This window comes from Theobroma cacao, chromosome 7 (genome assembly GCF_053813885.1).
Source record: "Theobroma cacao isolate CCN51 chromosome 7, ASM5381388v1, whole genome shotgun sequence".
NCBI lineage: Eukaryota > Viridiplantae > Streptophyta > Magnoliopsida > Malvales > Malvaceae > Theobroma > Theobroma cacao.
In genome coordinates this window covers 32,566,293-32,592,191 of record NC_142645.1, presented here as the reverse complement: position 1 = coordinate 32,592,191, position 25,899 = coordinate 32,566,293, and the positions used below count along the sequence as shown (strand labels likewise).

The window sequence follows — 25,899 nt, the reverse complement described above, 5'->3', positions numbered from 1 at the left end:
CGAAGATCCATGAACCCAAGTCCCCCACAATCTTTAAAGTTGCATATCGAGTCCCAATCCACCCAATGAATACATCGCCTCTCAATCGTGAGACTCCACAAGAACCTCTGTTGAGTTTTGTCCAATTCCTCCTTGACTCCTTGTGGCATCTCAAATAAGGACATTAAATACACTGGGAGACTCTCAAGGACCGACTTAATCAAGGTGATTCTCCCTTCAATTGAGAGAAGATGAGATTTTCACCCAGCAAGCCTTGCCTCAAACTTTTCAATAACTAGGCGCCATATACTTTTTGAGTGAGATCTTGCACCAAGGGGAAGTCCCAGATAAAATGTCGGTAATGACCCAACCATGCAAGGAATTCTGTTAGTCCATGACTCCACATACCGTCCACTTTGACACCATACTAGCTACTATTGCGAAAATTAATTCTCAACCCAGAGATAACTTGGAAGCACCTCAACACCCTTTTATTATTAAGGACACTCTCGATATCTGGTTTGCTGAAAATCATGGTATCATCTGCATATTGAAGGTGAGATATAGCCAATCCATTGCTACCAATCTCAATGCCTTTACACAAACTAATTGCCACAGCCTTGTTCATGAGGGCACAAAAAGCTTCCACCACGAGGTTGAAGAGGAAGGGAAATAGTGGGCATCCTTGTCTAAGCCTTCTCCTCATTTTGACCGATCTAGATGGGGAACCATTAATCAGCACGGACACTGCAGCTGTTGTGATACAGATGTGGATCCAACTTCTCCATCATTCTCCAAACTTCATTTTCTTCATAACAAAATCAAAAATGTTCCAGTCCACACTATCGAAGGCTTTCTTAAAATCGACTTTGAAGAAGACACTTCCCTCTCTACTCTTTTGGAGACAATCTACCAATTCGTTAGCTATCAAGGCACAATCCGTGATTTGTCTACCTTGAATGAAAGCAAATTGGTTAGGACCAACCACTTCCTCTATCGCTTTTCTCAACCTGTTAGAAAGGACCTTGGCCACCACTTTATAAACACTCCCTACTAAGCTTCTAGGACGATACTCATTTAGTGCTATAGGATTATTACACTTAGGAATAAGCGTAACGAAGAGTTAATCCTTTCATCAAAGCTACCCATGTCATAAAATTTTTACATAAACACCATAACTTCACTCTTAATGATGGGCCATTGAGATTTAAAAAAATTGACGTTGAACCCGTCGGGCCTTAGGGCTTTATTTCCATCACAACTGAAAATCGTATCCCTAACCTCCTCTTCAGAGAACTGCATCTCTAAAATACTTGTTGATTGCTCATTAAGCATTCTAAGATCCACCTCCCAATCCCTGAGAGTAATCACCAGTCCTTGGCTGTAAAGTTTCTCAAAATGTCGAGCCACCTTTTCTTTGATGGTTATGGGATCAACAATGATAGTGTCTTTAATATTAATTCTATCAATAAAATTTCTCCTTATTCGTGCAGAAGCGACGGCATGGAAAAACTTGGAATTTTTATCCCTTTCCAAAAACCATTTAATTCTTGATTTTTGATGCCACAATCTTTACTCCATTTTATATAGTGACCATAGATCAACTCTCATTTTAATGATCTCTTCCCTAAAGCTGTCGTTCGTGCTGTTATTCTACCACTCTTGTAATTTCCCCTGTATCTCCTTTTTTTTTTTTCACGCAGAGCCCAGCTACCTTATTAAATTTTATTACTAACGACATGAAAAAGTGCCAAGGAGGGGGACATAAACCGAACCTCCCTAGTTACATGAGTTTGAGAGGAAATCAGAAAAGTACTTAGAGTGGAATGTTTCATTTTATGACCATATTTTTCTACCGTCATAAAAGTGAAACACTTCCATATTACACAACCCTAAAACCAATTTTCTTTTATTAAAAAGTAAAAGCATCTACAATGGGTTCCGAAATTACTAAGATTTTATTTTTGCAAGAACTGCAATATCTTGATTCTTCTTCAGATTAGTGAACTAGATATACCTCGCGTTCCCAACTAGCTGCAAAATTCACTGAAATGGAATCTTCATCCGAGGCCTCATCATTTTCCTTGATATCCACAACTTATCTGAGGTTAGACTGAATATTTTATCAATTGAAATTTCAATGTTAGAATGTCTCCTACATCGTACAAAAAGATGGACCTCTATTTTTGCACAATTTGTTTCGAAGATTGTGGAAATAGAAGGAAACTCACTTAGTTCTTTGTTATACATGCACTTACCTGAGGCAGACTCTAAGTTAGGAGGATTTTCAGTATAATGTTTCATTCTTTCATGTGAGCATTCCACTATTAAGGCCATTATGATATTTTCAGCTAAAATCTTGGTTTGACTTGCACGCTGTTCAGATATTGGACTGTGTTCTCCACTTTCGTCCATCATGTCCACTTATTCATTTTGACCCCCGAGCCCACTCTCTGTCCTCAACTGGTCCTCCCCATGCATAAAGGACACTCCTTGCGTTGGTGGTTTAGAAAAATAATTTTTTGAATCCTTACCTGCACCCACATGCTCTGATTGATTCTCGTCCCCATGCTGTGACGTTGCTGGCCGTGTTGGGAGCTTAATAGAATTATTTTTTGAATTTTTATCTGCAACGTTATTCATTGCTTCATTCCCCGCTGTCCCATCACTCTTTTCAGCCATTGTCAATGCCTTATCCATTGTGCCCGTGCCACTATTTGGTGGGTCCGGCTGGTCATTCACATTTGAAGAAGGGCATGCCTCAAAGCTGCCTATTTCCTGCATAGGTGGCTTAAAAAAAAGATTTTTGGAAATTTTTTCTGCACCCGCATGTCTCTCTACTTGCTGCAGAGTCATGTCATTCTCCTTCCCATGCGCGGCACTATTAGCTGGGTCCCACTGGTCTCCTGTTCTGCCAAAGGCTGCTGACGTTGGTGCCTCGGCAAACAATGCTACCCTTTTGGCATTTGACCCGACAGACAGCTACTGTTGATTTTTTTTTGTTTTTTCTGTCATTCACCATATTCCCACGTCCCAATTCTGCATGGCCTATGCACCCCCCATTTTTGTGAAAGGTTGCCTGCGTATCGGCCTACAACAGCTGCAGACTTGCAGAAACATTTAATTCCCGTTCAACTCCTCTCAGCTCGGCGTTGCTTTTCTGGTCTGTCGCTTCTGACCGCTGTTCGCGGACGTTTTTCGATGCACGTCGCACATCTTCCTTCCTTCATCCCGAGCCGATTGCCCAGCGGTGCCAGGAGCAGGTGCAGTCTACTCATTCGCGGTTATAGTTTTTTGGGCAGTATGCCCCTGTTCTGCGCTCCTCATCGGTTTTATCTCCTCGCCCTCCTCAGTTGTTCCAAATGGGCTTGCCAGTGGCACCGTTACCTGCTGTTTTTCCTCTTCCGAGCTCCAAATCATGTCAAAACGATTAGAGGTCATTACTGGGTCATTTGCCGACCTTCCTTGATCAATTTCGATACCCTTTGAGTCCTTTGCTCCACTGGTCCTTGGCGTCCAACCATCTGCCATTGTTTACTCTGTTTTGCCTCCTCGTCCTTCTTTTTCCCTTCTGTTTTGCCATTGTTTACTCTGCTCTCTTCCTTCTCTCTCCGTCTCGGGTTAGCTTCCAATAGACCGATCAGTCTGAAAGTTGGGTTGGACCTCCTATTGTTCTTTTGCCCGTGACTGCTGTAGATTTTTGGCAATCGATTCTGGCCGATTACCCAAGACCATGCAAGCTAGAACAGCATGCCTTACATGATAGCAATGTGAGCAGTATTCTGGTAGTTTGGAAAAATCCACACGCTGCATAAAACATCCTTTCACAGTCCTGGTTGTACGATCCCGACTCACAATCCATATTTGATCTAATGAGGGCTTCTGACAGTCGTATTCTACACACACTCGAGCTACACTTGGTCGGCTTCCATTCGCTGTTGCTTCAGCAACGAAAAGCGGTTTTCCTATTGCCTTGATAATCATCATCAACACAGATTTCTCTTGGAGGTGAGTTCTTACACTCGGGAAAGAGATCTAAACAGGTACCAAAGAAGATTCTTTTTCTGCCTGAAATTCTAGCGATCACTTGAAACTCTCATCTTCTGGTTCGCAATGAACCACATCCGGCGAACCCAGATTCGATTAAAATCATGCTCATTTGTGAGATGAATGAGAATGTGCTTGTAGTCCAGTCAACGGATTTCGTATGCTCCCGCCAGTTTGATTCCTTTGAAAGCCATCCGAATCTCTTGCATACACGGCATTCGAGTGAACTTTTCGATGACTGAGTGCTTGAAGGGTTCAACGAGGGTCTCCAGCTCATCCTCAAAGAAAATACTTTAATATTTTTTATTATATTTAAATGACATGTTCTTATTATGTGTTTTAATTTTATATTTAATATTTTTTTATGTTAACTTACAAGATTTTTATTGTATATATCTTATTTTATTAAAAAAATATGAATATTCATATTGTTGAATCTAATATCTAATGGAAATATATGTCTAGTAGATATTGCTATATAATAGATTATATTTAAAGACAAAAAATATTTTTCCTTCTTGACAATAGAAAAAAAATCAATATTAATTCAATATCTGGTAGTACAAGATTAATTGCAAGCTCTAGAAGAGTTAATATTTTACTACATTGAGGAATAAAGTAATAGAGAATGTATTATTTGTTATTAAGTATCAAAGAAGTTTATTATGTTTCAAAGGTATTCGTCTGAATAAATATCATATTGAGACAACGAATGAAAGAAACACTTAATACTTCTATATTACATCTATTATCTCAAGTAGAAAGTGTGTGTCGAAAAAAAAAATTACTCGCTCTATTCTCAAAATTAAACTACACAAATATTAGAATAATTGAAACCCATAGTAAACCAAAAGTTTACTAATGATTTTAATGTTTGGCATGACCGGTTGGATCATCCCGGATCAATAATGATGCAAAAAAAAAAGTGATTGAAAATTTATATGATCATTCATTGAAAAACTAGAAGATTTTTCAATCTAACAAATTTTTATATGTTGTTTGCTTTGGAGGTAAATAAATTATAAGGCTATTACTAGCTAAAGTTGAGACTTAATTTTTTTATGTTTTTTAATAATATTCAGGGTTATATGTGGATTCATACATCCACCATGTGAACCATTTAGATATTTTACAATTTTAATCGATGCATCGACTAAATGGTCACATATATGCTTATTATCAACTTGCAATTTAGCATTTTCAACCATTTGTTTGCAAGCACAATTTCCTAGTTATATAATCAAGATTATTTGTTTTGAAAATATTGGTGAATTTACATCTAAAGCCTTTAATATTGCATATTAGTTGGAATAATTATTGAACAACCTGTTGCTTATGTTTATACACAAAATGGTTTAACAGAATTATTTATTAAATACTTCCAACTGATTGCAAGGCTATTACTTATGAAATTCAAACTCCCAATGTCTGCTTGGGGGAATGCCATTTTAGATACAGCAGCATTTGTATGCATCAGGCCAAAAGAATTATTATAAATTCTCCCTATACAATTGGTTTATGGTCAAGAACCAAATATTTCCTCCTAAGAATTTTTGGATGTGTAGTATATGTTTCAATTGCTCCACCACAACACACAAAAATGGATCTTGAAAGGAGGATAGGAATATACGTTGGATAGGAATCTCCATTTGTAATTAAATATTTAGAATTATCAATAGGAGATTTATTCATGATGAAGTTTGCCAATTGTCATATTGATGGAACATTTTTTCCAATATTAGGGGGAGAAAAATAAGCAGCTACAAAAGAAAATTTCTTAGAATGAATATCATTATCTAGTTTTAATTCTCACACAAATCAATATGAACTTGAAGCTCAAAATATTATTATTTTGTAAAATATAGTAAATCAGTTGCCAAACGTATTTGCTGACCTAAAAGAATAACTAAATCTTATCTACCAGCCGTAAATGCTCCTATTAGCATTTATGTCCTTGTAGGACAAGACACGTAAGAAGCGTTGAGACAAATCGATTCTAAAGATAAAATCCTCAAAAAAGAAAAAGAGCAAATATTCAAGATGGTCAGAAAAATGAAGTAGAATAGACCCCTGACATAATTGATAAACAATCCAGAAGAAATTTAGGTACCTAAAATAAGTAAAAATAAAGAGATCTCAATAAATTATGTCATGATGGGAAAAGATGGAATCGTTAAATAAATGTCGACGATATTTTATATGTAATATAAAGCTCAATATTATGAAAGAAAATGAGGATCTTGAACCTCCATCTATTGAAGAATGTAGACAAAGAAATGATTGGCCAATGTGAAAAGAAATGAGGAATTGAATTTATTTGCAAAACATGAAGTTTTTGGACTTGTAGTCCGTACATGAAATAGTGTTAAACCAAATGAATATAAATAGGTATTTGTGTGAATATGAAATGAGAAAAATGAGATTATGAGATATAAAGCATGATTTGAAGCACAAAGTTTACCCAAAGATCTGGTATTAAATATGAAGTGATATATTTTCTATGGTGGATGCAATTACAATTCTATATTAATTAGTCTGGCAATATATGGGAAGATTGAAATGCATCTAATGAATGTAGCTATAGCCTGTTTATATGGCTTATTTGATATCGATATCTATATGAAAAACCTTGAAGGATTTAAATTGCCTGAAGCACAAAAATTTGAATTCTTGAGAAATTTACTCAATTAAATTAAATAAATCTTTATATGGATTAAAGCAATCTAGACACATGTGGTATAATTGCTTTAGGACATATTTGTGGAAATAAGGCTATAGAAATAATCCTATATGTCCATATATTTTATAAAGGGTTTAGATATGAATTTATTATAATTGCTGTTTATGTTGCTGACTTAAACATTAATGGAACTCTTGAAGAGTTATCAAAAGTCGTGGATTATTTAAAAAAAGAATTTGAGATGAAAGACCTTGAAAATAAAATAAAATTTTGTTTGTGTCTTTAGATTGAACACTTGACAAATAGAATTTTTGTCCATCAATTAAATTATATTGCAAAAATGCTAAAACAATTTTATATGGATAAAGCATATCCATTGAGTTCACCAATGGTTGTAAGGTCATTAGATGTGAAAAAAGACTTTTTTCGACCTCGTGAGGATAATCAAGAACTTCTTGGTGCTGAAGTACTGTATCTTATTGCAATTCGAGCACTAGTGTATCTTGTTAGCAACACATGACTTGATATATAAATTGCTGTGAATTTATTTACAAGATATAGTTCTTCTCCAACTCTAAGATATTGGAATAGATTTAAATATATACTTTGATATCTTCGAGGAACAATGGATATAGGCTTATATTATTCAAATGCATCAAAATAAAATTTAATTAGTATGTAGATGCAGGATATTTATCTGATCCACACAAAGCTCAATCCCAGACAGGTTTCTTATTCATAGGTGGAGGTATGACTATTTCATAGTGTTTTGTAAAACAAAATATAGTTGCTACTTTTTCTAACCATGGAAAAATTTTAGCAACTCATGAGCAAGTAGTGAATGTGTCTGGTTAAGATCTGTAACTCAACATGTTCGAGAAACGCGTGGCTTGTCAACCAAGAAGGAAATTCCAGCAACGTTATATGAGGATAATATCGCGTGCATAGCACAGTTAAAAGAAGGATATATTAAATGCGATTGAACAAAACACATAGTTCGCTAAAATTTTTCTTCACTCATGATCTCCAAGAAAATGGTGAAATTAGTGTTCAACAAATTCAGTCAAGTGACAATCTAGTAGATTGGTTCACTAAAGCCCTTCTTACTACAATATTTGAAAAGTTGGTATAAAAGATTGGAATGCATCATTTTAAAGATCTCTATAATGCAGTCATCAGGGGAGTAAAATACGCACTGTACTCTTTTCCTTCATCAAAGCTTTTCCTACTGGGCTTTTCTTGATAAGGTTTTTAATGAGACAGTATTTTAAAAATGCATTCTTAAAAGATTATGTACTCTTTTTCCTTCGCTTAGATTTTTTACCCGTGAGGTTTTTTTCTTGTAAGGTTTTAACAATGCATATTCTTAATACAATGGACATTCAAAAGGGAGTGTTATGAACAAATATGTGAATGTCCATTATGTTATTATAAGAAATGTAATATGATTTGAACTCTTAGATAGAATTAGATTAGGACTATGATTCAAAAGGTTGTTGGCCTATAAATAGGTCTCTCACTTCATTTGTAAATACATACTTGAATAAAATCTTCTTACTCCCTTTAAATACGTTCTTTCCTCTAAATACGTGTTCTTATATTTCTCTTATAGTTGTTCTTTTCAGATTTATTTCATAACAAATTTTATATTATTTGATATTTGAAACATTAAAAGAAATTCAATAATAATAATAATAATAATAATAATAATGGTAAAATATATCTAAGTTCTTATGATTTCACCATAATTCAACTCAAATCCATTACTTTTCAGAATGAACATCTCACCTCAAAATAATCAATTTCACAGATGTAATAAGTCTTTCCATTAACTTACTTTTACCTTTGCTATTAATTAAATCACGTAGGTATCACATGATACATATATTTACAAACCATCTCTTTAACTATAAAAAAGTTGCCTGAATGAGTAAATCTCTTGGTTTTCTTAAGGTTCTCCCAAAGGCCATCACCAAATTGGGCATTAGCTTACAATTGAAGATAAGCTTGTTCATGGTGAGTTCAATTGCTCTTTCCTCTATTTCAACAAAATTCTCATTTTTCATTTAAGTCCTTATGTGACCACCTAAAGACTTCCCACATGGGAATCTTTTGTTACAAAACTTGCAAACAAACTTCTTCTCTTGATTTTGTTCCATAAAAAATCAATTGAAAGTGATCACTAAAAACAAAAAAGATTGCATTTTTCTTAATCAGTAGTCAAGCTAAAGCTAGTTTCACTAAGAGTTTCAGCAGTGATTATGTACGAGTTATAGTCGGATTAGGAAAAGAAAGGTATCATCGATGGCCAAGCCATGAAAAGGAAGACTTGTTATAAGATTAACGCAAGCAAATTGAAGAAGCTTATTTCATACATTTCCCTTACCAGCTTTAGAAGTGGGCCTTTTAAGCATATAAGGATGAAAAGATAAGCATAAAAGCATATGGTAGTAGTGGATAGATTCTCCAAGTATGCGAAATTCATAGCTAGCATCCGAGAATGTCTAGTCGAAGAGGTAACCATGCTGTTTATGAAGCATTTGGTGAAGTTTTGGGGGTCCCAAAAACCATCATTAGTAATAAGGATGCTTGGTTCATAAGTAGATTTTAGACTAAGTTATTCAAACTGGTGCGATTTGAGTTGCACTTTTCCATTAACTTTCATGCATAATTTGATGGGTAGACCAAGAACGTGGATGCGATGCCTAAGCTTTACCTATGTCACTTCATGCATAGCACCTTTACAGAGTAACCTCAATGGCTTGATGTTTCCCAACTTTCTCACAATTTCCAATGCAGCAAGTCCATGGGTGAGAGCCCCATTGTGATAGAGATTGGGCAACAACCTTATATGCCTAGTGCAATAGTTGTTGGGTACATTGCTTTGACCTCTCCTGCCTACAAGTGTGTAAGAGAATGGGATGACTAGTGAGACTTGGCTTGAGCATGCCTCCATGAAGCTGCTAATAAGGCCAAGAAATGGGTTGACAAGTCACGAAGATAGACTTATTTTCATTTAAGGGACTGGTGATGGTGAAGCTTCATTTGGTGTTGAGGTACAAAGACTTGGTCCGTGGGTATGAGAGGCCCTAAAAAGTGGTCAAAAGGATAAGATGAGTGGCTTACAAGTTGGACATGTCACCCAAACCCAAAGTGCACCTAATCTTCCATTTGAGTATGCTTAAGTCATATAATGGAGACAAAGAGAACCCTAGTTGAAGGGTGAGCCACATGGCACTAATGAGGGGTCCAAGCTATATATGAAAGGGAAGTAGAGGATGTGCTGTCTGACAGGGTGCTTAGATAGAAATCTCACATGCCATAGCATTAGTACCTTGTGCAATGGAAAATACTGCCCAAGAATAAAGGTAATTGGGAATTTGGGGAGGACTTGTGGCTGTTCCAAGCTAAGGTGGATGCTTGCCATGGGGCAAGCAGGACGCTGCCAGCTTAAGTAAGGGGAAAGGGGTGTCATGGCTTGTGGTTCAAGTTGTTGGAGGAAGATAGGCATGCTCCGTAAGTACGTGGGTGATAAGGAATGTTTTTAAATAATCTCAATTCCATTGAGTGCATGAGATGGAAAGATGACCTTTTTTAGTGCTTAGGCCTACTTGGGGTGTGCGACAACGTGAAACACGCAGATGAGCCAAGTTAGATGCATTAAAGCAAATTGCACGCACCATCGAGCCAACTCATAACCTTGCACGTAGCATCAATAGGCAAACTGGGCAACAATATAGCCAATGGTCCACTAAAAGGGTAGAACTGCCAAAACAATATGTGGGAGCCTCTTACTGCATTTTGACCCAAACTAATTGTTAGATACAACATTTTACCAGTTAGAAAGAAGTAGTTACCTTTAAGGTTAAAAATAGTTTGTAAATATAAAGGTGACTACTTGTAGAGACTTCGTGTATAAAGCCTCTTCAACTCATTGTACAACTAAATATTCAATGCTAGTCAAAGCTTTACCCTCTCAAATCTCTTCTTTAATTTAAGTTATTTTAGTTTAATTTTATGCTATTTTAGTTTAAATTACTTTAAGAATAGTTATTGTTGATTTCTCTTATTGTCTTGTAGGACATTTGATAAGAAAGGTTTATTTGATGAAACACCATGCACGTATGGTGATGGTTTTATTCATACATGCTGTGGTATTTTGAGGATAACTTGAGCTACAAAAGTACAATTGACGTGATTCTTCAACCATTGGAAAGTTAAGAGATAGGGATACAACTTTTATGATTACCACTTCACTCATTTTGTATCAGATTGAGGTGAAAATTGTATTGGAAAAGGCTAGATTATTGCAATTATACAAAAGGTAGCACATGGAATAAAGACTGTGGCCTTAAGGTGCTCAAGGCTGCGGCACCAAGGAGGTCAAGTTTAATACCCTGTACTTTGATATGGTGGCTAATAAAGCTTATCGAACGCTAATTGAGGTTAATTTGAATATTTAAAAGTGATAAAAGGTGAACAGAATATTCTAGAGATAAATTATCTGCATGCGAGGGAGTAACAATTAATTAATAATATTTTTATTGAGGACGAATTAGCGAGATAAAAAGTAATTCAGAGGTGAATCATAATATAATAAGGTATTTTGGGTGCCAAGGAGACAAGTGAAAATTTTTAGAATAAAATATTATTTTATTAATAAAAAAAATTAAAATACTAATATTTTATTCAATGTCGAAATTAGTCATGAAGGAGGAGGATATGGTCAATCTAAGTGGGGGAGAAGAAGAATGAGGGAAGTTTAGAGAAAAATGACGTTAGTGGGGCCCACGTATCTTTATTAAATAAAGCTAGTACGGGTAAGTAAATATTTAAATACTATGATTCGTATTGAGGTATAGACTTGATATTTTATTAGTACAAGTGTTAAGGAAGAAAAATAGAAAGAAATTGGAATTAAAAGAGGGTTAGGAGGACTTAATTGAAAGGATGAGAACCTTGGAGGGTAAAATAGTAAATTTTTCATTAAGCTTGGTCAAAGCTTCCAAAGGAAGCGTTGACCCTTCATCCTTATCCCATGGTCGGCTATCATGTCCAAGGCATCATCTTCCAGCTTCTTCTCCTCCCAACGCCATTATCATCCTTCACAAAAAAAAAAATCAAGCTTTTTCATTTTCTTTTCCTTGTTTTCTTTTCCTTTCCTTTCTTTTCTTACTTCTTCCTTCCCCTAACTTCTTGGGTACCAAAACCACAGCTTCTAACCCCATTTTTTAGCACATTTAAACCCTAGGAGAGAGAAAGAAAAATCTCTCTTTCTTTTCTTCCTTTTCTATTTCTACTCCACTTTCATCAATACTTGAATTTTCGGCTGCAGATCTTCATTTTAAAGCCAATAGGTATATATTTTCAACTCTTAAATTTTAAGATTTATGGGTTTGTAATTTTTAGACCTTATTTCTAATTTTCTTCAAATTTTCTTTCCTTGAAATGGTTAGGTTTTGTTGATCTTCATGTTTTCAAACACCAAGGTAAAGAAAACTTCAAACTTGAACAATTAGTTTAAGGGGTTTATGAATTAGACTAAAATTCTAAGTTAAGTGTTAGGTTAGAGTGTAGATTGTATAGTATATATTTATTAGAATTATTAGATTCAAATTAGGACTCAATTGAGGTTGTAATGGTTTATTAGTAAATATAGGTTTTGATGGTATTTTGGGGCTACTTGGATTAAGATCTTGTGTGCGCTAGTTTCGTTAGGTGGCATTGTTAAGGTGAGTGAACTTGCACAAAAAAAATGTTTTGGGATAAATGCACATGTGTTTGAATGAATCATTTGAAAACTTTATTTATCTTTACTTTAAAATGTACCTGGGAACAAGCCTTTGATGAAATGTTTTTACGTTGTGAACCTATGCAATGCGATTAACTCATGTGTTCCTATATTATGCAATACGTATAATGTGATGAATTACGTAATTGAAATATTATGTTGAATTGCCAATTGATTTGTGGCATGTGATGTATTGTTATGCAAAGATTCTTGTAACATGTTGTTACATGTGCCATGCATTGAAATGTAATGTTGAATGATAATTGTAATGCGCATGTGCGGTGTGGGAGTGCACATGCCGGTGATGAAGGGTTATTCCAGCTATGTGCGGTATGGGAGTGCACATGAGCTGATGATTGGTGGGTGATGATTCCAGCTATGTGCGGTGTGGGAGTGCACATGAGCTGATGACCGGAGGGTGATGATTCCAGTTATGTGCGGTGTGGGACCGCACATAAACTAATGGCCAGCGGTTTTATACATGTTTACACATACCATAAAAATGTTAGAGAAAATATTATGTGACTGCATTGAATGTTAAAAGTTGAACTTCCTAAATGTTTTAAAATAAGTTGAAAAATAGCACAACATCGAGTTTTGTTCATAATATACAAAATTGCATTGTTTTTAAAGGAGTGCATCATGTTTTTTAAAAACTCTCTGTATCATTTGCTTGTTCCCTTCCTATGTTCACTCACTAGGTTTATACTCATCTTTTTCAACTTCATGTTTTAGTTTTCAGGTTCGAAGATAGTTGGATCTTAGGTAGTGGCGCTTCCTTCTGTTCATCTTATGGTAGGTTTATCAGAACACTCCATTATAGTATCCACGCCAGAGTCACGCAGCTAACAATCAAGGTCTTTTATATGTGTATACAGTTATTTAAATGTAATTCATGAGATTTGTTGTAAACACTATGTGTTTGATTTGCATGATAATGTCGCCACAGGTTGGCAAATGGTAATATTATTTTGTGAATGGTATTGTTCAGTTGCCATGATTTATTTTCGAAAAGAAATTATTTTTGAAAACAATGAATTAAGAACCTTAGAGGTAAAAGAGGGACAAGTGGTATAATAAATAAGTTTTCATAGAAAGGCTTACTTGGGCTTAGTGGGCCACGCTTATTGGGTCCTTGCACTGGTCATGACCTAAGAATTGGGCTGTGACATCAAGCTTGTGGCGCTGAGGAGAGAATGGTTGTAGCACTGGTTGAATTGTTGCCTCCATAGTGCAGCTCGAGAGTAGAGCGTCGCAGTGCCCAAGGGCAAGCACTGTGGCTCCACAAGACTTGATGCACCTTACATTGGCTAGTGAGCACAACACCGAAGCACTAAGGAGAAAAGGCCGCGAGCCCAAGACATTTCCAAAATAAATTCTTTTATGGGATTTTGGAAATTAGGTTTTTTTAAAGCTTATTTAAGGGGCTCTTTTAAGAGGTTTTGGAGGGAGGACGACAAGGAACTACTCTGAAAAAAAAAAGGTCAAAAATAAAACAAGAAAGCAAGAGAATTTGAGAGAGATTTGAGATCAAAAGTTTCAACTATTAGTTTTTCTCTCCACTTTTGTGTTTCTCTTATTTTCTTTGACTTGGTTTAATGGCTACTTTTCTTTGGACAATGTTTTTATTAGTTATCATGAGCAAAATTATCTTTCTAGGATTGTGGTGAATTTCAACATGTAATCTGAATATTTGTTTCTCTTTATTTACTATGAATGGGTATAATTTTACTTATTCAAATCTGTTATTAATGCTTTTAATTGTTTGGCCAACAATTGAATGATTTGTTAATCTAGATGACACTCGATAGAGTAATTGTAGATTAGACTAAGGTTTGAATAGTATATGTTTACGTTACTTAGGTGACCTAATTCGCAATCAGGTAGACATACACCTAAATGCCATACATAGCCAAATTAGAATACTAGCTTAATGAACCTTATTTAATTGATTACTATAGACATATAGTGACCCAATTATGTTAGGTATTTGTGCAAGTATCTTGACAAAGACTTGTGCATAGTTTGGATTCTAGGTTAGCAAAACCACCCATGAATGTAAATAATAATGGAAGCTGGTGTCAGATGAAGTGTTGAATGAACCCATAATCCTAGGTTTTAATCTATTGCCTTTCTTTTATGAATTTTTTGTCTTCATTTATTAGTTTAGTTTTCTAATTAAATTTAGTTTTAATTAATCGTTTACGAAATCGAGTTACTTGAATAAGATTGATTTGTCATAAATTTTGTACTTAGTGAACAATTACACACAAATCCATGTGGGATATGATTTTGGACTTATTGTCATATTATTTGTTCGACACATATGCTTGCGTGTGCAAAATTGACAATAACACTTTGCAATATTAGACATTCATGAGACTATAATGATGTTATTATAACTTGTTCTTGTTGCAAAAGAATGTTAGGTTAAATGCTTGTCATATTTAACATTGCCTGACATGCTTGTGGTAACAATTTATACATCATATTCATACATTATGATGAAATTTGAGCATGCTTGAACATATTAAAGGCATAATGAGCAATAAGAGTCAAAATTTGAGTTCACATACATGTTGAAAAAAATATCCTAAACATGGTTGAATTGAAAATTTAACTTGTTCTTGCACAAATTCATGTTTTGGAATCATTGAACATTGGAACATTGCATTTTTCTACATTTTTATGGTGTAGGGATCAAGCATAGTTGACCCCTAAGCATAATTAGTCAACTCCTGGAGAACAAAATGCAAATCAATGCTGCTGAAATTACAAACAATTAACCCTCAAAGTTTTGTAGTCGACTTTTAAGTGCTCTGAAGCTAAAATAGGCAAGTTTTAAGCTCTAAAGTGTCTTCTTACTTCACTCTTTGCCCATTGCATTAATCTTTCCACTAATATCTCTCAATGATAATTTGTGATTTTTGAAAACATGCATTATGAACACTATCATGATCGTTTGATGCAAATACATACTTTCCTTGTGTTTACAATGTTAAAATTGAAAAATGGGAAATTGTTCATGTATGCTTGAATTTATTAAATCTTCATGTGCTTACATAGATAATATCATTTCTTGAAAACGGAATGATCATGTGCTTACATTGAAAAATCTTTTCATGATAAGTGGAATGTTCAAATGCTTGATCTAGAAACAATTCTTGAAATAAGTTTTATTATTGTTTCAGGATTGACTTTTTGATCATGTATATGAAATTGATTATGATGAACTTTTTGAACATTCTTGAAGGTATTTTTGGTTCATCTTCTAGTTTAGTCAAGTCACATGCTTACATGATATTTAATCTTACTTGACTTTAATGATTGGAATCTATAACTCTACTTAAGTGACAGAATAGCTTATAGTGCTTAACTTCATCCCTCAAGTCAAGTTTGATCATGAATTATATTGAGTATTGACATAGTTGAAAATTTTGTTGAATGCACTTTTGAATGCTAAATATGTCTACCATAAGCTTAAATGATTACATGATCTAAAGACTTTGTGCATCCAACTTTAGCTTATAGGTTACCATGAATGAATTAAAGTTTAAAATGAAAAATAGCCTATAGCTTAATTTAGCAATAAATGCCTAATGAGCTTTGATTGAATGCTTATTTCTAAAATCTTGACGATTGAAATTCATTGGTGATTGATGCACATTTTAAAATATATTCATAAGTTAAGTGCTTTATTTCCAATATTTCATAACCAATGGTATCATTCATGAATCATGGATCATGGATCATTGAGAAATAGCATCTACCTTGAACTTCATTGGTTGCATATTTTTCTTTAATGGGTATATGTCTATATATTTTGAAAGAATGCAATCATGCTTGCATTTTTGTGAAACAAATTAGAAACATAATTAATGAAGATGCCATTTCATCTCTTGTAATCATGCTCGTGCTTGTTGGATCATAACAGTTTATGATTGCAACATGTGCTAAATGCTTTGGTAATACTTCATTAATAATGATAATTTTCTCTTTGAATTGCTAAATGTCATACATGATTTGGAGAATATCTCTTGAAAATGCTTGCTTGATAATGATTTAGAAGAATGCTAGTTAAGAGTGCAAAATGATGATATTCTCTTAATATGTAATGATATGCTCTTATTGTGGAAATTCACCTAGAGTTGCTATTCTTATATGAGTTGGATAATTCTCTTGAAATGATTGGTTCATATTGCTTGGTAAGACTTGATGATGCTTATGATTGATAATGCTTGATGAAAATTGAAGAATATCTACTAATGCTTGATAATGATTAGGAATGATGCTTGATGATTAATAATACCTTGGACATGCCTAGGAACTACATTGCATATATTTCTTGAAAATATTAGTAATTGATACATATGTTGAACATCTATTTAAATGCTCATACTGTTCTAATTTCATGAATATTCGAGTATTAGATGAACATGTTGAATATTTATTTAAATGCTCATTTATTCTAGGCTCATAATTACTCTCCTAACATTTAAATCTTTTAGCAAACTTTAACAATTGGTGTTGAGCTTATGAACTCTTGAAAAGGAGAAAGTCTTTGAGATTGTCCCATGGTTCCTTCAATCAAATTGGTATCATGAGTGCTAGAGATCTTCAATGACAAGTGATGGTGAGAATCCAACAATTGGTGTTCCTCATTCTTGGTAATATCTTTTTTTCACTGAATTATTATTGTGCTTTACATTTCTTCTCACTTAAACTTGAATGATGAAATGCATTGTTGGTTTCAAGCTATCAATCTTCTAAATTGGTATCTAGTCTTGAACTTGTATCAAGCTTATATTCTCTATTTTCACTTGAGACTTCTTAAACATGTTTGAGCCTTACAAATTGATATGCTTAGAATGCTGAAAATGAGAGTCTTTACTAATATTATGCTAATTGATTTAGTGAGCTTTAAAATGATTCTATCTCTTAAAATTGACCTTGTGCTTATTTGTTCTTACAAAAAAAGGATTATTCTTTAACAATTGGTCTATTGAGGTTTAACACATGGTATTGGAGCTAAACATTAGAGGCATTATGTGCTTATCGAACATCTTTATGCTTATCTTTCTTGAACTTCATTGTTGTTATGCCCACATCTTGCTTATATACATCCATATATATCTTTGTGGCATCCTTGATTGGTTATACTCAATGCTTGGTCATAGTTGGGTGGTTTAACGGCTTTATGCATGACCTAATGGCTTGTGATTTTTTTTTATCTCTTGAGCTTAAAGTGAGAATGGGAATAGGGAAAAATGGAATATTGCCCCAACCAGACATGCACTAAAGAGAAAATTTCGAATTTATCACCGAACCAGAAGTTTAAGGCTTGAGAGCGTAATAAGGCAGTCCAAAGGGTACTAACCAATTAGTACACTTTTATTAATCACGTGAGGTACAATACACCTGAGCTATCATAGGTGAGGCAACTTGATCGTGTCGACTTCCGTATGTTTGGTTTGAAAATATTATAATATTAATAAATATATTATTTTAGTTCATTAAAATATTGAAATATTTTAAATATTTTGTTAATAACAAAAATTTGGATGAAAAAGTAAAGCATGAATCTAAACGTTTTTGAGATAAAACACTTACAGCACGTTTGGTAGGGGGAATAGCTATGCTATTCCCCCTCTATTCCCTTGCCATTCCTCATCCCTTGTTTGGTTGTCAAACAAGGTGAGGAATAGGAATTCCTAAGGAATAGAAATTCCTCAGATTTGTCTTTGGGGTGGGAATGGCTAATACCAGTCCCCCCCTTGGTATTATCTATTCCATGATCGGGGAATAAGTTTGAAATATCATTGGACTAAAATACCCTCAATTGATTCATAATATCACGATTATGTTCCATATAAAACCTACTTTGTTTTCTCTCTCTTTCTCCTTCCTCCGTCTTCCTCAGCACTTTCAGCCGCCCTTCTCCCGAAAAGCATCTCCTCTCTCAGTCGACCTTCCCCTGTCTTCATCTCCTCTCTCAGCCGATCTTCCCCTATCTTTCGTCCTCTCTCAATCGATCTTCTTCCTCTCTCTCAGCTATCTCAGCTGTGGGTCTTCCCCTCTCTCTTACCCGTCTTCTCCTCTCTCTCAGCAAGTTTGCAACCGTCCTCCTCCACAGCCGCTGTCGTCCTCCGCTGTGGTGCCTCCATTGGCCAGATCGATGCTTCAACGGCTAGATATAGCCAGGGCCAACGCCAAATTAGCTCTCCGACGTTTAAAGAGAAAAAGGAAAGATGAGAAAAAAAAATTAAAAAATGAAAATAAAATAAAATGAAAATTATATCAATTAATAAATTATTAATTTTTAATGAAAATAAAAATTAAAAGATTAAAAAATAAAAAATACAAATAGAGAAAAATACTCAAATAATGAAAGTAAAAATTATATAACTAATTTAATATAAATTATTTAATAATTTAATAATAAATTATTGATGTTTAATGAAAATGTAAATTAAAAGGTTAAGACATGAAAAATACAAATAGAGAAAAATGATTCAAATTGTTAAAATTAAAAATCATACAACTAATTTAATAATAAATTATTGATATCTAATGAAAATAGAATCTATTTTTGTTTTTGATGAAAATAAATTTTATTATAAAAAAAGATAGTTTTGTCATTTTATCATTTATTCTTAGATTATTCCAAAGTTATTCTCACCAATCAAATATTAAAATAAGTCATAATAACAATTCTTACCCTATTTTACTACATGTTGGGTTCAAAGAAATGATTTTCTTCTTTTTTTAAAAGGTAATATGAATTTGTATTTAATCTATCAAAAGACATAATTTACATTTTTTTTAGCAACAAATTGAAGGTCATCTTTCTATTTTTAAAGATATGATTTTCTATTTAATATATCAAAAGACATAACTTACCATTTTTTTTAGAAAAAAATGGAAGACTATCTTTTTAATTTCAAAGACAAGCATCTATTTAATATATCAAAAAACATGATTTTCTATTTCTACTAGTTTTTTCATTTTTTTCCAAATATTTCTTCTCCAATATTTTTTCTAAACACAAGTGTAAATGATTCATAATATGTAAAGAATTGGCTAAAAATAAACATCTATACACAAATTTAATTGATTATGATGGATAAAATATAATATAATTAAATTATATTTTAAAATAATTATCCATTTATAAAAATATGTAAGTTATAATTATTTTTAGTAATTGGGATAAAATATAATTATGATGAATAATTGTCTTTTGGGATAAATGTGTATTTAAATGATAATAAGGATAATTTTATTTTTTAATAAAAATAAATGTTAATATGGTCAAGGGTATTTCAGTCTTTTTATCACGTATTTTTTTTTTATTTCAATTTTATTTTTACTGACCAAACACTGCAATAAGTTATAATAACAATTCCTACTCTATTCCATTCATAATATCAAATAAAGTAATAACTATTATATTTTATTCTCACTTTATTCTATTATCACAGAATAGTAATTCTACTCCATTTTTTTCTATTTCGTGAAGCAAACGTGCAATTAAACTGTCTCGGTACGCTTGCCTTCTTGGAGAAGTTTTCTGGGATCACATTGTATAAGTTGGTTGGGAGTCCTTCCATTTTTACATAATTTACCACAAAGTCTTAATCTTATAACAGAAAAAAAAAAAAAAAACTCTGGGATCCCTTAGTACGGTACAGCGACGACACAGGTATCGAAATGGCTGTGCCTTTTTTTGTTCTTCTCTGCTTTTTGTTTTTGTTTCTGATTGCTTCCTGTGGTCCTCATCGTCGTCATGATTCCATGTCTCTTTATCAAAAGCAGCCGAATAGTGGCTGGTGCCTTTCTCTTTTGTTCACCTTGAGAAGAGAGAAAGAGCTTTTGGGCAAGTAATCCAGAGTTATTCCTAACAAAACAGTAGAATTTCTTGGGTTATCTGAGCCGGCGATGCGAAATGAAGGGAGCGGGGATTTGGGGACGTTGAAGAGTTAAAAGTATAAGAGATGGCTTCTCGAAAGCCATCGGTGGGCTGTGAATCTGACCTAACTTATTTATTTATATTTATTATTTGATTGCGTGAGTGGCGGCGGAACGGAGGCTGAGGGGCTCCCACGTTTTCAAAAATTTTAAAATTTTATAACATATTTTTATTTTTTAAAAAATTTTATAAATGTTTCTTATCACATTTTTTTTATTTGGTAAGATGTCTAATCTTAGTATATGATAATTAAAAAAATATCTTTATTATGTACTTAACACATAATTAAAATTATTTATTTAATTTTTGTATGATTTTTATACATATTGTATAAATAAATAATAAATAGTTTTCTGATATGTTTTTCAAATGATTCCATAGAGTTTAATAGTGTTTCGTAAAGAATTCTAATCGGATCATCCGATGTCAAACTTTTGTTTGTTTAGCTTCCCCTTTGAAAAGGGTAAAAAGTGAAAATTATTGCAAAGCCATCCTTTAAATAATCTCCTTTGTAGGACAATATAGCTGTCTCTGTCACCCAAATTGACCAATGAAGGACGGAGGAAATTAATATCATCGACCGACAGTTTGTGCGTAAGTCGTTCGATCCGCCCGTTGAGCGTTGCTATTATCGCGCGACGTCAAATCTTACTATATATGAGGTAGGAGGAGGAAAAGTGGAATGGGCAAGCAAAGCTGAACTTTTGCCTCTAGAAATAAAATGCATGCCGTGGCTCTCCGCAGCAGTCGTCGTTCGCTTGTCCTTGCAAAAAAAATCTGTCATGGCAATCAGGTATGTTTAATTTTATTTTTGAATTATTTAGAAAATATTAAAATAATTTTTTATTCTTTTAATATTTTCAGTTGTGATTTTGTTCAATTTATTTTAAATCAAATATGAATTTATAATTAATAATTGATTAATTATCATTAATCAAAACTTTACATGTCATTTTATGTGATATAAAATGATAAGTGAAGTTTTTATTAATGATTGTTTATCAACAATTAATTATAAGGGTCAATTTAATTAAAATAAAAATATAAAAATTTAATTAAATATAATAAAAAAAGATTTATTTAAATTTTTTTAAATAATTTGAGAATTTTTTAAAGCATTATGTCATGTTATTTTTTTTATGACTTAGTATTTTGTAGTGTATTATGTTATCAAACCAATGTAATTAAAAGAGAGTTGTGGATTGCACCTGCGTAAAGGTTTTGTTTGCTTCGGGATTCAGCCCTCAAGTTTTTCCTTTGATAAAGGGTGCTGATTTGGAAAATTGACAGACTCTTGCTTGTAAGTCATAATCCAATTCATGATTATGAAGGAAGGATGTGGGATTTTTCCTCAGTCAAGGGTGGACTATGGTATCTTTGAGAGCCAATATAAGTTTCCCGCAAATAAAGCCATTTGTTAATGTAAAAATTTTGAGAAAAATGCACTTCTCATTAAGCACTTGTCATGGTGCAAAAAGGCTTATAATGATGTGTTGGTGTTGGTGAGGTTGAACTTGAACTAAATCGCTCTTTGATTCATGAGGAGAATTGGAATAACAAAGGAGAGAGAAAGGAGAGAATAAGAAGAGAAAGGGAGACCACAGACCTATTCTATTATTCTTTGAATATAATAAATGTAATAATGAATATTATATAGTATTATTTAAATTTTATAAAGAATATATTTTATCTTTTAGTATTAAATATTATTTAATTATAATAAAAGGTTTAATTATCTTTTAATATAAAATATTATTAAATTATAATAAAAATATATTTGTATTTTGATGAAAGTATTATTTAATTATAGTAAAAGGTATTTTAATTTTATTACTTAGAATATTTTTATCTTTTAACAAAATAAATTCTTTAGTTTTAATAAAATATATTTGGCCAGATGTTTAAGTGTGTTGTTAAAAGTTTAAATGGGAGAGGGTTCAAATCCCAAGTTTTGCAATATTAATTTTATAGCATGTTTGGTTGGAGAGAGTGATTATTCCATTGCTAATGGCTATTCCACACATGGAGAATAAACAAAACATACTATTTTGTTTATCAATTACCGTTTATCAATTTTGAAAATTACTTTTTTATATAAGATGTAATTTGTTTACTTTCACATTTTCTTTTTCTCTCTTCCCATCTCCCTCTCTCATTCTCTCTAAATTAAACTAAAATTTTAATATAAATTATGGAAATTAATATTTTAAATTTTAAAATTAAATTATAATTATAAATATAAATTTTTAATATTTTAAAAATAAAGAATAACATAAAATAATGATATTAATATTTAATTATAAATTATAAATATTTTGAATGAAATATAAATTATTAACATTCAAAGAATAAAATAAATAAAAATAAATAATTATGATACTAAGACTGTTTTAAAACACGATTAATTATATCAAATTGGAGTTGAGGTCTTAATAGCATATTGGAGTAAATATTGGAATTTTCTTTCTGTAATCATACAATATTATTTTTACTTGAATTGTAAGAGTGTCGCTTTTATTTCATTTTATTTTCACCTATTTTATTGTTTTGTAAAATTGAAAAAAGCAATTTTCTCTTTTTTGTCAGAAGAGAAAAAGGTTGAAAAACCTAAACACTCGCATGAGAAGGCTAAGATATGATATGGAAGAAATAAGTGAGGAACAAAAAAGGATCAAAGAGGGGCAAAGGCAAGTAAGAGAAAAATTTGAAGCCATTGAATTGGAATGCGAACAACTTCGAAAGGAGACTAACCTCATAATGCAGCAGAGTGCCTACACCCAAGTCCGACTTGCTTTCATGTTCCAAATCTTGAAAGCAAGAGAAAACCAAGACTTTGACAAGGCAGCCCAACTCACTTGTGCTCTTCGGTACTTCTCTTCATAATTTCACTAGTACAATTTGTTTAAGCTTCGTCAATTTTGGATTAATTTCCTCAAAATTTTACTCTTGTCTTTACTTGTTTTCAATACTTCGTGATCCCATGGCTAACATTAACCTTTCCCTCTCTACTTGTTATAGTGCACTGATAGCGAAAGAATCAACGAAAGAATGCTGCAACCACGATCGTTGAGACATGCTATATTTAATAAAAAGGTGGGGACGAGCTCTATTGTTATATACTCACAGTCCTAAACCAAAGTTTGCTCCAACTTTTGGTTGCAACTATCTTTATCTTTAAATAGTAAAATTAAATAAAATTTTGTGTTGATGAACACTAAGTCTAGATTATTATGGTAGTATTTATGTTTTCTTTTCTAAATTGTACAATAATTCATAAAAATTGAATTTCTATATTTCTCAAAATTGATAATGTCAGTCCAATTATTAACGGTGTATACTGATTGGACATTTGAGTAAACCAATTGTCACAACCTGATTTCGAGCCATGACTAGCACAAGGGCCCAATGGGCATAACCCACTAAGCCCACACTACTAGGAACGACATGATTTGAGCGTCAACACAGCAGAATAACAAAAATTGAAATAAAATAAATATCATGTCTCCTACCTTTGAATTACCTTGGTTGTTTAATGCAAAGTTACGCACCACATAAAATTAGAAAAATTGTATCTTTCCAAGTGATATCGTAATCAAATGGATTCTTTTTGGTGACAAAACGTGAACACTTTTTGTGTGAATGAATCTTAGTCACTCAATCGCTTGGCCTCCAATGATGCACACACGATTGCAACGGATCCTTCTTAAGGAGAGAGCTTTATGCCATGGGCTTGTGCTAGCAAGTGGACAACAATTTGTCTTTTTTCTTCTTTGATTTCTAGCAAAGAATCAAAGGAGAAGTTTTTCAAAAATAAAAAAATAAACTTCTCAAGAGTGGCTGCACTCAAGAGAAAAACCTTTTTTTTTTGTTTCCTTCCAAAAAAAAAAAAGAGTGGCTATAATGTGATATTTATATATAGGTTTAACTTATTAAAATTAGCAAAATAAGTCCTTAATATTATAACAATTATAATATTTAACTAATACCTAATTAAACTTTTTTAATTAGGTCCTTAGTAGTTAAAATCTAGAATTTGATTTACGTTTAACTTAAATCATCACACTCTCAATTTAATGGAAACTGCAACCTTTGTGTGTGACCCATTAGGTTCCTAACAATATTATATGTGTGATGCTTAGTTTTGGTTTTGTTGAATATTATGTAAAGAAAACTAGATGCACTGACTAAGGGGGAGCTACTCATTACGCATAAAGATTTGAATCATTCATATTGAACATAGACATTGCACTTTTAATCTAAGAGTGTTTTGTCATCATAAAAAATAAGAGATAGAGAATGTTGCTCTATTTATTTTTGATGATAGCAAAATATTTCCATTAATTGGTGTCTAATTATATTATTTAAGTATGCAAGAGAAAGCTTAAATTCATTAATATATTTGGTATTTGAAAGCGAGTCAAGATGCTTGTTCAGTTGCAAGATGGGTTAATTGGTTAAACAAGCAAAGAAGAAAGAGCTTTAATGAAGATAGATTAGCCTTAATCGATTAAAGCAATTCTAGATGCTACACTAGCGACAGATCGAAAGATCATAACTGGTTAATACAAGATTTAATTAGTTAAGTGGGCACTGGATACAAACAAAAGCCTCTTAGTCCGTTAACCAAGGGAGTTAGTTATCTAAAATCCAAAAATGAAGGCAGCCAAATTTGTGAAGAACAATTCAAGAAGCTTTGGATGACTAACATATCTCATGGCTATTTAAGGGAAATGGAAAATTAGCATTACCAAGCTAAGAGAAGAATTAATCAAACAAAGAAAAATTGGTGAAGCCGATTACTCTAACAACGGTAAGCTCTTAATCAATCAAAGTCTTTCTTAATCAATTAACAGAGTAAAGCAGATTGCAAGACAGAAAAGACTTAATCGACTAAGAGGTATAGTTAGCCAGCTAAAAGCTTACCATCAAAGAATTTGATTGCGAGATAGAGAAGACTTAATCGACTAAGAAGTATGGTTAGCCAACTAAAAGCTCACTGTCAAAAAATTTGAAATTAAGCACAAAAGGACAAAATAATGGCTAGAAACTGCTAGTTTTTGTCTCCAACGGCCAAAAGTGATTTTGCAAGTATTTAAAGCCTCTCCAACAGTCAAAAATCAAATAGAAAAGTTATCCAAAGTGATTTTGAGCTTAAAAGACCAAAAAATTTCTCTTTACACTTGTGTTTCACTCTCATCATTTGAAAAAGTGTTTGAGCTTAACTTTGTACATCTTAGATCAGCTAGGTGATCAATTGTACTTCATCTTTTTTCTATTTCTTGTTTACTTAGAGTGTGAGAGACACTTTAAGGGGTAGATCAAGCTTGGGTTAGCTTGGTTGTTGTTATAGGTTCTAACTTAGCCTTAAAAAAGTTAGTTTTAGGTTTTTGTTGATTTCGAGAAAAACCATTGTTAAAGGTTGTGGCTGAGCCT

General features: G+C 32.9%; 1 protein-coding gene across 1 annotated transcript; it reads left to right on the top strand.

Annotated features, from left to right (window-relative positions):
* The first annotated feature begins 21,100 nt into the window (after positions 1–21,100).
* LOC18594815 (uncharacterized) lies at positions 21,101–23,678 on the top strand. Its single transcript, XM_007022458.3, has 3 exons — positions 21,101–21,259; positions 23,053–23,333; positions 23,485–23,678. The coding sequence occupies exons 1-3, from the start codon at positions 21,188–21,190 to the stop codon at positions 23,534–23,536; spliced, it is 405 nt and encodes a 134-aa protein (XP_007022520.3). The 5' UTR covers positions 21,101–21,187; the 3' UTR covers positions 23,537–23,678.
* The last annotated feature ends 2,221 nt before the right edge of the window (positions 23,679–25,899 follow it).